Source organism: Melanostigma gelatinosum (genome assembly GCF_949748355.1).
Source record: "Melanostigma gelatinosum genome assembly, chromosome: 17".
NCBI classification, from domain to species: domain Eukaryota; kingdom Metazoa; phylum Chordata; class Actinopteri; order Perciformes; family Zoarcidae; genus Melanostigma; species Melanostigma gelatinosum.
In genome coordinates, this window is record NC_136650.1 from 21,838,615 (window position 1) to 21,850,396 (window position 11,782).

Here is an 11,782-nt window from a genome sequence, read left to right on the forward strand (position 1 = left end):
AGGCTCATCTTGGGTTGGTGTAAAAATACATTTGCATATTAGGAGGAGAAGGGGTTCTGAAGTCCTGCACGGAGTCCCATAAGGTCCCGGTCGGACCCCTCTCTCTCGGTTCCTGCTGCTCCGTCATCCCGTTGCGCCGGAAAAGGCAGAGCAACGAAGAAGAAAAAAAAAAAAGGAGGCGTTGCCGTCCAACAAACACCATCAGCTGCAAATTTATGCAAAACAGTAAAAGCCGTGCTGCCGCTGCTGCTGCGGCCAAAGCAGAAGAAAAGACGCAACGAGCACGGAGCTCCGGAGCCGTCCAGCCGCCCGGAGCCGTCCAGCAGCGGGCAGCCGGTGCAGGAGGAGGCGGAGAAACCCCGGACCGGTGACGGTAAGCACGGACCCGTTAACGAGACCAGACAGCAGCGGCAGGCTAACGGGATGCTAGGAGGAGTAGCCTCTGGTGAAACATGGAGGGTGATGGTAGCTGCAGCGAACACCAGATCTGTGTCCTCAGCTGATGCAGGCAGCTAAAAGAGGAAAGCCTCTTTCTTTTTTGCTGGGACAGTGTGTGCGTGCGTGTGCGTGTGTGTGCACGCACGTGCATGCGTGTGTCTGTGTGTGTGCATGTGTGTAGGAGGTGTAGGGGTAATAGAGATGCTGCAGGGGTTAAATGGATACACCAAATAGGCCCACAATAAATCCAGATGTTCAACAAGGAAGAGGAAAACCAACAATAAATATTTAAAAAAAAATAATAGAGTTGTGAAATTTTAAGTTTAGGAAAGATGAACAGAGAAAATATTTATTTTTAGGCCAGTGCTGATTTTGTCAGGAAAAATAAATTAAAGGGGACAGAGAAAAATATTGTCGACATTTGTGTGTTTGTAATGACATATATATATATATATATATATATATATTTTTTATTTTTATTTTTTTATTTATTTTTTTATTTAAAACTCTACAGACTTTTGCAAAGAACGTGTTTTTAAATGGTCCTCTCATATCTGCTGTAGTGAGCTCATGTGCAGTTTTAAAAACTACAGATTAAAAAATACATCAATGTTTGTGTTTGTATCGGCTGTAAATAAATGTAAAGTATATGTCTGAGGTGATGTAGGAAAGGTGTCAGCATGATGTGGTTTGTCTGCAGAGCACTGAGGTTTGTTTTACAGTAAAATGTCTCAGCGTGTCTATAAGTCACAAATTTACAAACAAACTAATCTTCATTGAAAAAAACGTTTAAAAATGCTGCAAAAATAATGACAGTTTTCTTTGCTGTTCATTTGTCATTTAACTTGTTCATTTAAAAGCCTTTCCTTGTGGCTGACCGTGTTTTAATAAGAATCAGCATTTACTGTGTTCAGTGTCCAGCCTCCATGTTTAGAAGAGAACACTGAATTATTGTGATGTGATGCAGAGACAATGGACTCCTTCAAATATGTTGGTATAGTGTCAGAAGAAAACATTAGTGTCTGAAAGTATCTCCATCAGTGAGAGCATCAGTCGGTGTTCACGTCCACCACCAGTGAAATATCGAGTCGCTTTTACAGCGTCTCTCCTCACAGAGGAGCGCCGTTTGTCATCAAAAGTGACGGCTGGTTTTTCATCAGATAAAGTGCGCGTGTGTGTGTGTGTGTGTGTGTTTGACTGATGGACTGCTCCTCTGTCTCCTCAGCAGCCATGGAGACGGATGGAGAGCAGAACCAGCAGGGGGCCTCGACCAATGGGAGCGCTGCATCTGGGACGAGCTCCCGCCCCTCTCCAATGAACTCCATGTCTCTGTATGAAAGACAGGCGGTGCAGGTAGGTAGGTGTGTGTGTGTGTGTGTGTGTTGACAGTTTACAGGCTTTCACTCTGTCAACATTGGTGCTTTTTTTTCCTCTCGACAAAAGACGTTTTCAAAATCATCTGTTATGAATCCTTTGAGTTTGGGCTGAAACAAATATTATTTATTCGGGAACGCAATGAGTGTTTCCTAAAAAAAAGAAATGTAATTTTATTATTTGGCTTTAATGATGTAGCACCCTTCACACCACCAGCTTTCACATGGCTGAAGCTGTGCGGTGCAGAGAGGCCGGCTCGTGCTGCTGTTGATGGCGGCTCTGTGTAATTTCCCAGGCTTCTGTCGTCCTGCGCGGCCATCTGTCTTTGTCACCCTGCACACACGAAGCCAGCCGGCTGCTTTCATCTCTCAACTTATTACTGTACGAGCCTCTGCTCATACATCAGGCAGCTGGCAGGAGGCTTTACAGCATCCCTCCCTCTGCGCCTCCTCTGCCCTCCTTTCTCTCTCTTTACTCCTGCTTCTTTTCCTCTTTCGCTGCCACGTCGTCATCTGGTTGTGTCCCGACATCTTCTCCATCTCTCGTTCTGTCATCATCCTTCAGCTCATCCTCCGTGCTTCCTCTCTGTCTCGTGTCCTGCTTTCTTCTTCTTTTTTCATTTGCTGTACCGCCCCATGATTGTTGATCTGCGTCCTCTCCTCCTCCTCCTCCTCCTCCGTCCAGGCGCTGCAGGCGTTACAGAGGCAGCCGAATGCAGCCCAGTACTTCCAGCAGCTGATGCTGCAGCAGCAGATCAGCAACGCGCAGTTTCAGAACCTGGCAGCCGTGCAACAGGTAAAGGTGTGTGCATGCTGTGTCGTTCATCATTTCGCCCCAATAAATGTCACAGACTGGCATCTTTATAAGACAAGAGATTCACAAATGATTTCAGAGAAAGTCAGAATGGATGAGAAAAGAAAATAATAAACTTAATGCAATAACTCAGGAATCACAGGACAAAATAAAACGACACCAGTATGCACAAAAATAAACGAAAGAAACTCGAATTTGCTGTGTCCCTGGTCAAAATGGTGTCGTAGTGACCAAAACAAAGAGCAACGTTTTGCACGCTGGCCCATCGGCTCCTTCCGCTGTATCTTGAGGTCTTGACAGCCTCTTCAAACATCCTACTTCTTATTTAGTTTGGAGTCGACTGAAACCCAAAGCTCTTCTTCTTCTTCCTCTTCCTCGTCCTGCTTCCAGGCTACTCTGGCTGCCAGTCGTCAGTCAAGTCCGTCCAGCAGCGGCTCCTCTCAGACCACCAGCACCACATCTGTACGTACCCGTGCACCAACATGGCGGCTTTCTGGCACTCACAAGCTAAGAAAACCGGTGGGGGGGGGGGGGGGGGGGCGTAGCTAAAAACGTAGTATTTCAGCTGGAGGGGCGTGGCCTTGCAGGACGTAACGGTGCACGTTAGATTGAGTGAGTGCAGTTCATTGAGCTACTTTATAGGAGAACAAAAATTCATTATTTATATTATATTTGGGGAATTTGCTCGTTTATCCACAAAGTGACAAGACGACCCAACGCGAGGCGACTCTGTCCCCCGAGTGAAATACATAGTTTTTAGTTTCACTGAAACATGTCGTCCTGATTGAACCTTTTTAAAGTAATGCATTAAAACAAAATAGACAAGAATCCTCCATCGAAGTTACTCTTTATCGTTTGTCAGGCCAGCGTAACATCTGGATCTACGACCAGCAGCCGTCCTATGGGCGGCCCGGCCACGTCCACAATCAGCCAATCGGTGCTGCTGAGTGGGACGGCGGGGGGGCAGGGACAAATGTACCTGAGGGTGAGTCATGGATCACTTTTCACTGTATTTAGCATGACAGGATGCAGCAGCTTCATCAAGCGAGATTTATGACGAATCACTTTGTAGCAGTTTTGTGTCCTCTATAGAAGCAGCCTCCGTTACCATTAGCTGTTAGCTCAGGTACTTAGCGTGACAGCAGTGTCTTACTTCCTGTGTGTCTGATGGGACGTCCTGCAGGTCAACCGCTCCCTGAGGGCTCCCATCTCCTCGCAGCTCATCTTCATGCCCGGCAACACGGCAGCTGCTGCCGTCGCAACCGTCACCCAGCAGCCACAGGCTCTGCAACAGAAACAGGAAGTGACGCCAACTTCCTCCTCCAGCGGCCAATCGGATAACGACCAGGTTCGTGGAAATATCTTGGTAATGATATGAGGAGAACTTTCTGCTTCCTCTTGCTGATTCTTCTCCCTTTTATATTTGCTCTTTCCCTCCAGGCTCAGAATCTAGCCATGCGAGGTGTGTCCAGTCTCAAAGGTGTTAAGACTGAAGCCCCAGAGAGGAGTGACTCAGGTAGGCTGGTGTTTGTTCACCATATCGGGTCATAATGTCAATGTTGTGTTCAGTTGATGCAGGTTTTTTTCTGTCTCCTCAGCTTCCTACTCCTTAGTCCCGCCCTCACATCAATCAAACTCCCAGTTCCCCCTTAAGCCAAGCCAGCCACAACACCAGCCGCCCCACATCAAAATCCCCACGTACCCTCAGCCCACCAACCTCAAAGCCCACCCTTCCTCCACCTCCTCCATCCCTCTCTCCCAGCTCCTGCTTCACGGAACCCGGACCCTCACCACGGGAACCACAGCGCCCACGGCGGCGCACACTCTGGTCCTGACGTCCAGCGCGGGATCCCAGGCCCACGGGTATCCCATCAAAGCGGCGGTGAGCGCTCAGACGCTGGTGGTGCAGCCCCTGCAGAAGACGTCGCTCGGCGCTGAGAAATCGGGCCACGGCAACGGACCCGTCCCCATCCAACCCAAAACTCTGCAGGGGCTCCGCCTGCCGCTCCAGCTGCCCTCTAGGAACCCGCCTCCCATCCTGCCCGCCCCGCCGCCCGTCAGGAGCTCCGCTCAGCCGCCTCCGCCGCCGCACATCCCGGTCCAGATCGTGGGCGCGAGGCAGAGCACGCTGGGAAACACCCAGGCTCTGGCTCTGGCCCGGGGCAGCTGCTGCCATGACGGAGTCGCCGCCGCCGTCCTCGGCAGCTCGTCCGGCCTGCTCACCATGGTGGCGTCCATCGCTTCCAGGGAGGGCGGGGTCGTGGGCCGAGGGGCGGGGCTAAAGACGCTTCAGTCGCCACATGAGGCCCCCCCGTTGGCTCAGGTCTCTCAGGTGCATCCGCAGGCCAATCAAAGCTCCGGACCGAGTCGCAACGGACCCCTGGGTTCGATCCCGGCCTCCACCCAGGCCCCCGCGGTGTCCTCCCCTCCCTCCTCGATGTCTCGCTCCTCCCTCTCCCTCCCCCTGGTGATGGAGGAGCAGAGAGGAGCGTCGGCTGCTCCGACCACCAACGGAGACTCATCGGGAAGTCAGACAGCACAGGTCAGCAGATTCCCGTCAATAAGGCACGACAGCGTAGACCGTGTGTTGTTCGTGGGATTTAAATGCGTGAATTAAAGTAACTCCACCATTGATATTTTGCCTTCATGCTTCTGACTTGTGTACTTCTCTTTTTACTGCTGTTCTTTTGTCTTTTTATCTGTTTAAAGTGTTTCTTTATTCTTGTTTTTTAGGTAAAGCAGATGACGGGCTCACTGAAGAGAAAGTCCGACTCCACTTCAGCCAACGACGAGGACGGCCCCTCCCCTCCGCGGCTCCATCCAGTCAGAGATCACGCTTCAGCGCTGCCGACCAATCCCAGCGAAGCCGGTAACGACACAGAAACGTGTAAATCTCCAAGAGTATAAACGTGAATCTTACCGAAATATTTACTCACTCCTGCTCCTCTATTTTCTCCCCCTTCCACCCACCAGGCTCTGGTGCGCCTCCTCCCGCCTCCTCCTCCCCCGTGCTGCCAGTGTCCCGTGGGGTCTGCCAGGGGGAGAGAGCTCCTCCCCCGCAAGCTGTGGTGAAACCCAACGTCCTAACGCACCTCATAGAGGGCTTCGTCATCCAGGAGGGGGCAGAGCCTTTCCCTGTGAGTGCCTGGGATTTGTAGTTTCTAAAGCTCATTTCAAGAAGGACTGCAACTAGCGATGATTTTCATTATCGATTAATCTACTCATCATTTTCTATAAATCTTAAAGAGTGAATAATGTCCATGGTGATGTCTTTAAATGTCTTGTTTTGTCAGTTCAAATCCTAAAGATATTCAGTTTAATGTGCCATCAAACAGGAAATCTCTATTTCAAAGGCTGAAAACTGATTTTATCGTCTGTCATTTATGCATGAAAAAGTACTGAAACGATTAATCGTTTGTCAAAATAGTTGCCGCACTCATGCGCGACTCTGGTGTGCTGCTCGCCGAGCCTCTCTCTTATTGCTCCGTGTTGTTTGATTGACAGGTGTGTGGTTCAGTAAAGGACTCGACTGGTGAGGATCTAACCAACGACAGTCCGGACACGAACCAATCGGAGGCGGTTACAACAGCGACAGGTGACGAACAAACTGTTCACGATCATTCAAATCCACTGGCATTTCATTTTTAGCATCACAGGATCAAAATATTAAAAACAGTTTTGTAGTTTAAAGATACGGACATACATTTCAGGTCTTAAGGTGGTATTCACCTGGGGAAGGTTCACGGTGATATCTATTGGTTAAACTGTTCACCTGTACTGTCTCCCTTTGACCTTTCAAAATAAAACACGGAGGAGAGGATTTTACAGTGTGTGCAACAAAATGACCCTCGTTTGTCCGAGCTGGGCCGCGGGGACGCACAAAGGCTTTCAATTACAACCTTCAAGCTCTGAGTTCCCACCTCTGACTTTGACTTGAAGGCAGCACAGAAAACCACAACTCTTAAACCCTGAAGCTGCTGAAATGCAGTTCTGCGTGTTTCTCTGTTTTCTGATGCAACGTTCACACAGTGTTGCATATTTATTTTCGTGAATGAAATGTTTGGAGATGATGTATTTACCATCTGCTCTGTTTTTGTTCCAGTGCTGAAGTGTGAGTACTGTAAAAACGTTGCTCCCGCCAGCCAGTTCAGAGGCACCAAACGGTTCTGCTCCATGTCTTGTGCCAAGAGGTACTTCAAACATGCATGAAATATAATCTATATGCAGTGGAAGCCATCTTAGAAAGCGACGGCTGCACGGCACTGCTGAGAGCTGCAGCCGCCGGAGCCTCGCCTCATTTAAAGAAAGATGAAACGCGTCTGACAAGCTGAGGATTAAACGCCTTCTCTCTCAGGCGGCTGCAGCTGCATGTTCTCTGTTCTCATGTGTTATTCCCATGTTTGGATTCTGCAAATTCTTTTCTCTACAAACAAAAAGGCGCGTCACACTGCGTCTGTTTTTTGAATCACAGTGCAGGCCCGTTCCTCTGCTTTCCACATTCAAATGTCTGGATTATGTCGTGTATGTAAACAATGATTGTTTTGAACAGATTGCTGTCGGCGCGTTGTTTTACGTTCTCTGCTTCTGCTTTGCATTCGTCCCTTTGCCCACGACACGAGTGTAGATGAAATACCGCGTGTGGAGCACAGGAGATATGTGTTGCTCGTCTTTGCTTCAGTACCGTATATGTCGCTCTTTGTCTACGATACAGTATGTATTGGTTCCCCAGGTACAACGTCAGCTTCAGGCAGCACTTCTGCATGCGGCACGGTGAAGATCGGGGTCAGCTCTCCAACTCGGACGAGGAGGGAGGACTCGCCAGGCGGAGGGTCCCCCGCAGGACCAGCTCCGAAATAGCCAGTGCCAAGATAGCAGGGAGACCCATACCTGCCAAGGTGAGACGGACCCATTCACAGTACATTCATTATTTAACTTGTTTAATAAGTCCGCACTGTCGGCCACTGTTTTACCGCCTTGCTCACGGGGGTTCCTCCGCCTCTCCTCCCACACAGTGCCGCTCAGAGTCCAGCCATTCAGACGAGGAGTCCAGTGGAGAGGAGGAGGAGGAGGAGGACGAAGACGACCCCGTGTCCCTGTCGTCCGCCTCCTCCGCCTCCTGCCGCCCGCCGCCTCCTCCGCTCCCGACGGAGAGCTCTGTGCCCGGCTGCCCGTCTGCTGGCCCCGCCCAGTGGAGCGTGGAGGAAGTGTCGCAGTTCATTTCCTCGCTACAAGGTTGGAGGATTTTCAGTGAAAGACTCATTGCATCTGTTTTCTTTTTGTGTTTTCACCCTCTTCATTGCTTTTTTTTTTTTTCTTCCCCTTCTTTTGTTTTTCTATTTCGTCCCGCGTTTGTTTCTTCCTCCTCCTCTTCGCAGGCTGCGAGGAGCTCGCCTCCCAGTTCCTGTCGCAGGAGATAGACGGCCAGGCCCTGCTGCTGCTGAAGGAGGAGCATCTAATGTCCACCATGAACATGAAGCTCGGTCCCGCCCTCAAGATCTGCGCCCACATTAACACCCTGAGAGACTGAGGCCAGGTTGTTCGTGTGACTCCGCCACGTTCAAAGTCAGCCCCGGGCATTTACCCCGCAACTCCCCATCCGCGCACCAGTTGGGATGTGGAACTGGTTCCAGGGCTGTCGCAGTCCTGCAGGTGGATGTTTGAGGTACAGTTCATTTTCAAAACAAAGCCGCGGCTCTTTAGCGCTCAGTCGGGCTGCAGCTCGTTGGTTTGTCCACTCAGCAGCACATTTTCAAAGGCCGTACGTGCACAGAGATGTTGTTCATCTTTCCTGTCTGAGTTGCAGAAATACAACAGATTACTCTCTTTTGGTGACGATCCATGTTCCCTAAACTGCTGTTTCTACACAAAACCAGTGCTTGCGGTCATAAATAGTTCTTACCAAGTGCTTTCATTTAGCTGTTCAGTTGCAGCGGTCCACTCATACCTGCAGTGTGAGACGCAGAAATGAAGGTTTTGGATGTATTTTCGTTAAGTTGGATTCTTTGCACTTGCACACGATTCCCCCGTTCTCTACGAGTAGGCTGCCCTTTGCACAGACTGTGACCTCGGCTGTGCTCCTCTTATTTCATTTAGTTTTGTTGCATTTAACTGCTATTCAGTCATTCTTTCATATTGTACAGGTAAAGTGTTGTTGACAGATTTGCCCACTTCTTTGTCGTCAGGATTTGTTTTTCTTGTCTTCGAGAACGACGTTGGTTCTCATGTCGAGGCGTTTCCCTGAAAGGTGTTTCTGATTACAACTCTTCTTCTGATTTCAGCCACAGTCAGCATGGCATTAGGACAGAAACGCAGTCAAGAAACACGCAGCGTTTACTTTAAATCGACCCAAAAGCTGTGGATCAGTCATCATCAAAGAAGACGGTTGATTTTGTTTTCAACGTTTATTACTTTGTTATTCATGTAGAGACGAGTACTTTACAAAAGCTATCACCGTTTTGTAAGGACAGGCCTCGACATCTTTCAGTTTTATTCAGTGTGCGGTCGATTCTTCAGTTTACAGGGTACAGTTAGAGAACAGGGTCCCGACGAAACCCGAGTCCCTCGAGTTTCACAGAGCATTTCTCATGTCAAGTGAGGCAAAGATGCTGCTGTTGCATATAGTTTCCTCACATCTGTCCTGTTTTTTACATACGGAGCACATCAACACTTCCAAAACTGTGTGTTTCACTCAGTATCTCTTTTTAAGTTTTTTAACGGGTCCAATTCTTAAATCTACTCTTAAAACTGTAATCTGTGACTGGTCGGGCAATTTCAAGATTGTTGCTTTTTTTCCAAACCAGCTGCTCCTGATTTATTTAAAAGTGTGTGTGTGTGTGTGTGTGTGTGTGTGACCGGTAACGTCATGGGCTTGATTTTGTGAAGTGACATTTTTTTTTAAACAACGTTTCAAAGGAAACGTGGAACAGATGACGACTGTGAGCTGTTCATTTGAAGTGTTGACATTCATGAACAAAAGCCAGAAGGTTCATAAAGAAATGCAGCTTGTAGCCTCACGTGGACCGACGCGTTTAGGATGAAGGAAAACACAAATCATACCTGGTGAATGAGGGACAACTTAAGCTAAACTGTAATAAGTGTACAATTTGCCTTTTATATTTAAATGCACATTTAGTTGCCTTGTTTAAGCGTGTTGCTGTAGGAGTGTTCTCTGTGACCCGTGTGGCCTTTCTCACTAGTCTCTTCAATGGGTTTACATGAGGATTGTCTGTTTTTTAACTGCTTTTCATATCACACCTTGTTTTATATCCGTGCTTACTTTTCTACGATTGTTAATTCAAGCAAATGAGATCTGCCTCCCCCCCCCCCCCCCCCCCAAAAAAAACAACAAAGCGTGACTGAGTCGTCGCTCCCTTGACCAAGGACACTTGCCGTCTTCCTCGTAGCGTGTAACTACCAACAGTGTTCACCGTTCTTTCTCCGGCTCTGTTGTTCGTGACTGTGGCTCTTCAGTGTTTTCTTTCAAAGAGGAGGCTAACAATCTCCGATAGCTGTGTGTTTTATATTCATATTGCTCACCAGATTTTCAAGTGTTTGAGTCCGCAGCTCCTTTGCCATATTGTGAAGACCAAAAAATGAAATTGCAAAAGGGGCGCTTGTACTGCGTTACAAGTGACGTGAGCCACAATGTGTTCGTCAAAACATCTGCAGGTCTGTGAACATCGGAGGAACATTTGCTAACAAGCAGACAACTGCGGCTTTCTCCATCCAATCGCCGTTCGCCCAAGAAGTAGCACTTTTCTCTCAAAATAACCTTTTTAAAAACATAATTATTATTAAATGAAGAGGCTACTTCAGGATCAGAATGTGTTTTGCTCGCAATAATCTGAAAAAACTTCTAAATGTTGGAGGGACTGAGTTTGACGAGGAGGCGCTAACGATGCTATCGTGCAAATAAATAATCAAGGAACTGTTTTAAAACTGTTTTTGTCTTTTTGAGGTGGAACTAAACTGACCTACGAGGGGTCACTCGTGCGTCATGTTTTTATTTTAACATGTGCATTGATTGCTCTGTGTGTGCTTTCAGCTTCCTGGTCTAACCTGTAAGAACGGATCATTACGGGTTTGTAAGGCCGGCGGTTTTAGTAAACGGCAGGTTTCAGCATTGCGATGCTTAAAGTTGACTGTTTGCAACCGTTGCTGCAGGTTTTCAATCTTTGAATTTAAGGCCAGACGTCATAACTTCAGTCCTTGTGAAGATGCTGTTGGGCTGAGGCAATCTGCTACGGTTGGGGCTAAGTTTGGGTTGATTATTCACTTATCGACCCAATTATCGACTTTGTCAAACTCTCGTTCCACCTGACATTTTGTTCTTTTCCAAGTTGTTTAATTATAGCAAATAACCCTGCAAAAAGGGTGTCGTTGTGCATTTGAATGTGTAGTATCACGCTGTGTCGTAATGACTCGACAAGCTGCGGTTAAAGCTCTGAGTCCTCAAAGGATAAGTCTGCATCCTCATCACGTGGTGGTCCACATGGAAGACGTGGGGAGGAAGCAGCAGTGTGAAGTGCACCTCTTATCCTCTGCTGTATTGCATCTGGAAAGCTTCGTACATATATACATATATCACATAACGCTTCCTTTACAGGTAGAAAGTGCAGCTAACTTTCATTAAGTCTTTTAGATGACCGTAGGTAGAGTCTACAGAAAAATAAATATTTATAACCCATATATTACTTTCCAAACATACAGTGCAAAGAACAAAGTGTTTCAACAGTACAAAGAAGTATAACACTAAAGTTGTGTTTCATAACCAATCTGCATGAAGTTCCATTTCATTTGAATTCCTCATTCTTGCAGCGGTCCTCAAATGTTGCGACAGCGCCAGAGCAGCGGTCTCAGCCAATCAGAGCACAGCGTAGTGGTAGAACTCTCCATATCCCGCCTCCTTCATGTATTTCTCGATGTCCAGTGGTTCAGACACCCTGAGGACTGTCCCCCCATTGGCTGATCGCTCTGCCTCCTGAAGCGTTCTCATGAGCTCCGACATGGCGGGACGTTGCTGGGGGCGCCACTGGCAGCAGGCCCTGATGACGGAGTACCTGCACAACAACGTACAATTAAAACCTTTATTGATATTCAGCAGCCTCGGGTGGGCGTGAGATATTCCTCCTTTCGCCACGACTGAAAACATCATTTT

The 11,782-nt window shown here is 48.0% G+C and overlaps 2 protein-coding genes across 6 annotated transcripts in view; one reads left to right on the forward strand and one right to left on the reverse strand.

The window, feature by feature from the left end:
- The first annotated feature begins 232 nt into the window (after window positions 1–232).
- LOC306791499 (polyhomeotic-like protein 1) lies at window positions 233–10,544 on the forward strand. Of its 5 annotated transcripts, XR_013772753.1 has the most exons (16): window positions 233–373; window positions 1,664–1,791; window positions 2,497–2,613; window positions 3,016–3,087; window positions 3,488–3,610; window positions 3,809–3,973; window positions 4,066–4,141; window positions 4,224–5,167; window positions 5,359–5,494; window positions 5,599–5,762; window positions 6,130–6,220; window positions 6,728–6,815; window positions 7,355–7,520; window positions 7,638–7,857; window positions 8,001–8,287; window positions 8,904–10,544. XR_013772753.1 is itself a non-coding variant. In XM_079288252.1 (15 exons), exons 2-15 carry the CDS (start codon window positions 1,669–1,671, stop codon window positions 8,150–8,152), a joined length of 2,637 nt encoding a protein of 878 aa, XP_079144378.1. In that variant the 5' UTR covers window positions 233–373; window positions 1,664–1,668; the 3' UTR covers window positions 8,153–10,544. The 5 variants fall into 5 exon arrangements, 4 of the variants coding, with proteins under 4 accessions (XP_079144378.1, XP_079144380.1, XP_079144379.1 ...); XM_079288252.1 differs by having other exon boundaries at window positions 8,001–10,544; XM_079288254.1 differs by having other exon boundaries at window positions 2,497–2,607; window positions 8,001–10,544.
- A 944-nt stretch (window positions 10,545–11,488) lies between these two features.
- LOC306791209 (uncharacterized protein) overlaps window positions 11,489–11,782 on the reverse strand; it is a gene marked incomplete at its 3' end in the record, with an annotated part of 6,767 nt that continues 6,473 nt past the window's right edge. Inside the window, exon 5 of the mRNA XM_079287843.1 lies at window positions 11,489–11,684. Coding sequence (XP_079143969.1) covers window positions 11,489–11,684 — 196 coding nt within the window. The remainder of the gene's footprint in view (window positions 11,685–11,782) is intronic.

Bases quoted from the DNA above. Each gene is read 5' to 3' on its own strand.
- LOC306791499 (XM_079288252.1), top strand. From the start codon at position 1,669: ATGGAGACGGATGGAGAGCAGAACCAGCAGGGGGCCTCGACCAATGGG. The intron at 2,614-3,015 runs GTGTGTGCATGC...TCCTGCTTCCAG, and splicing joins CAGCCGTGCAACAGGTAAAG to GCTACTCTGGCTGCCAGTCG. The intron at 6,221-6,727 runs GTGACGAACAAA...TTTTTGTTCCAG, and splicing joins GGCGGTTACAACAGCGACAG to TGCTGAAGTGTGAGTACTGT.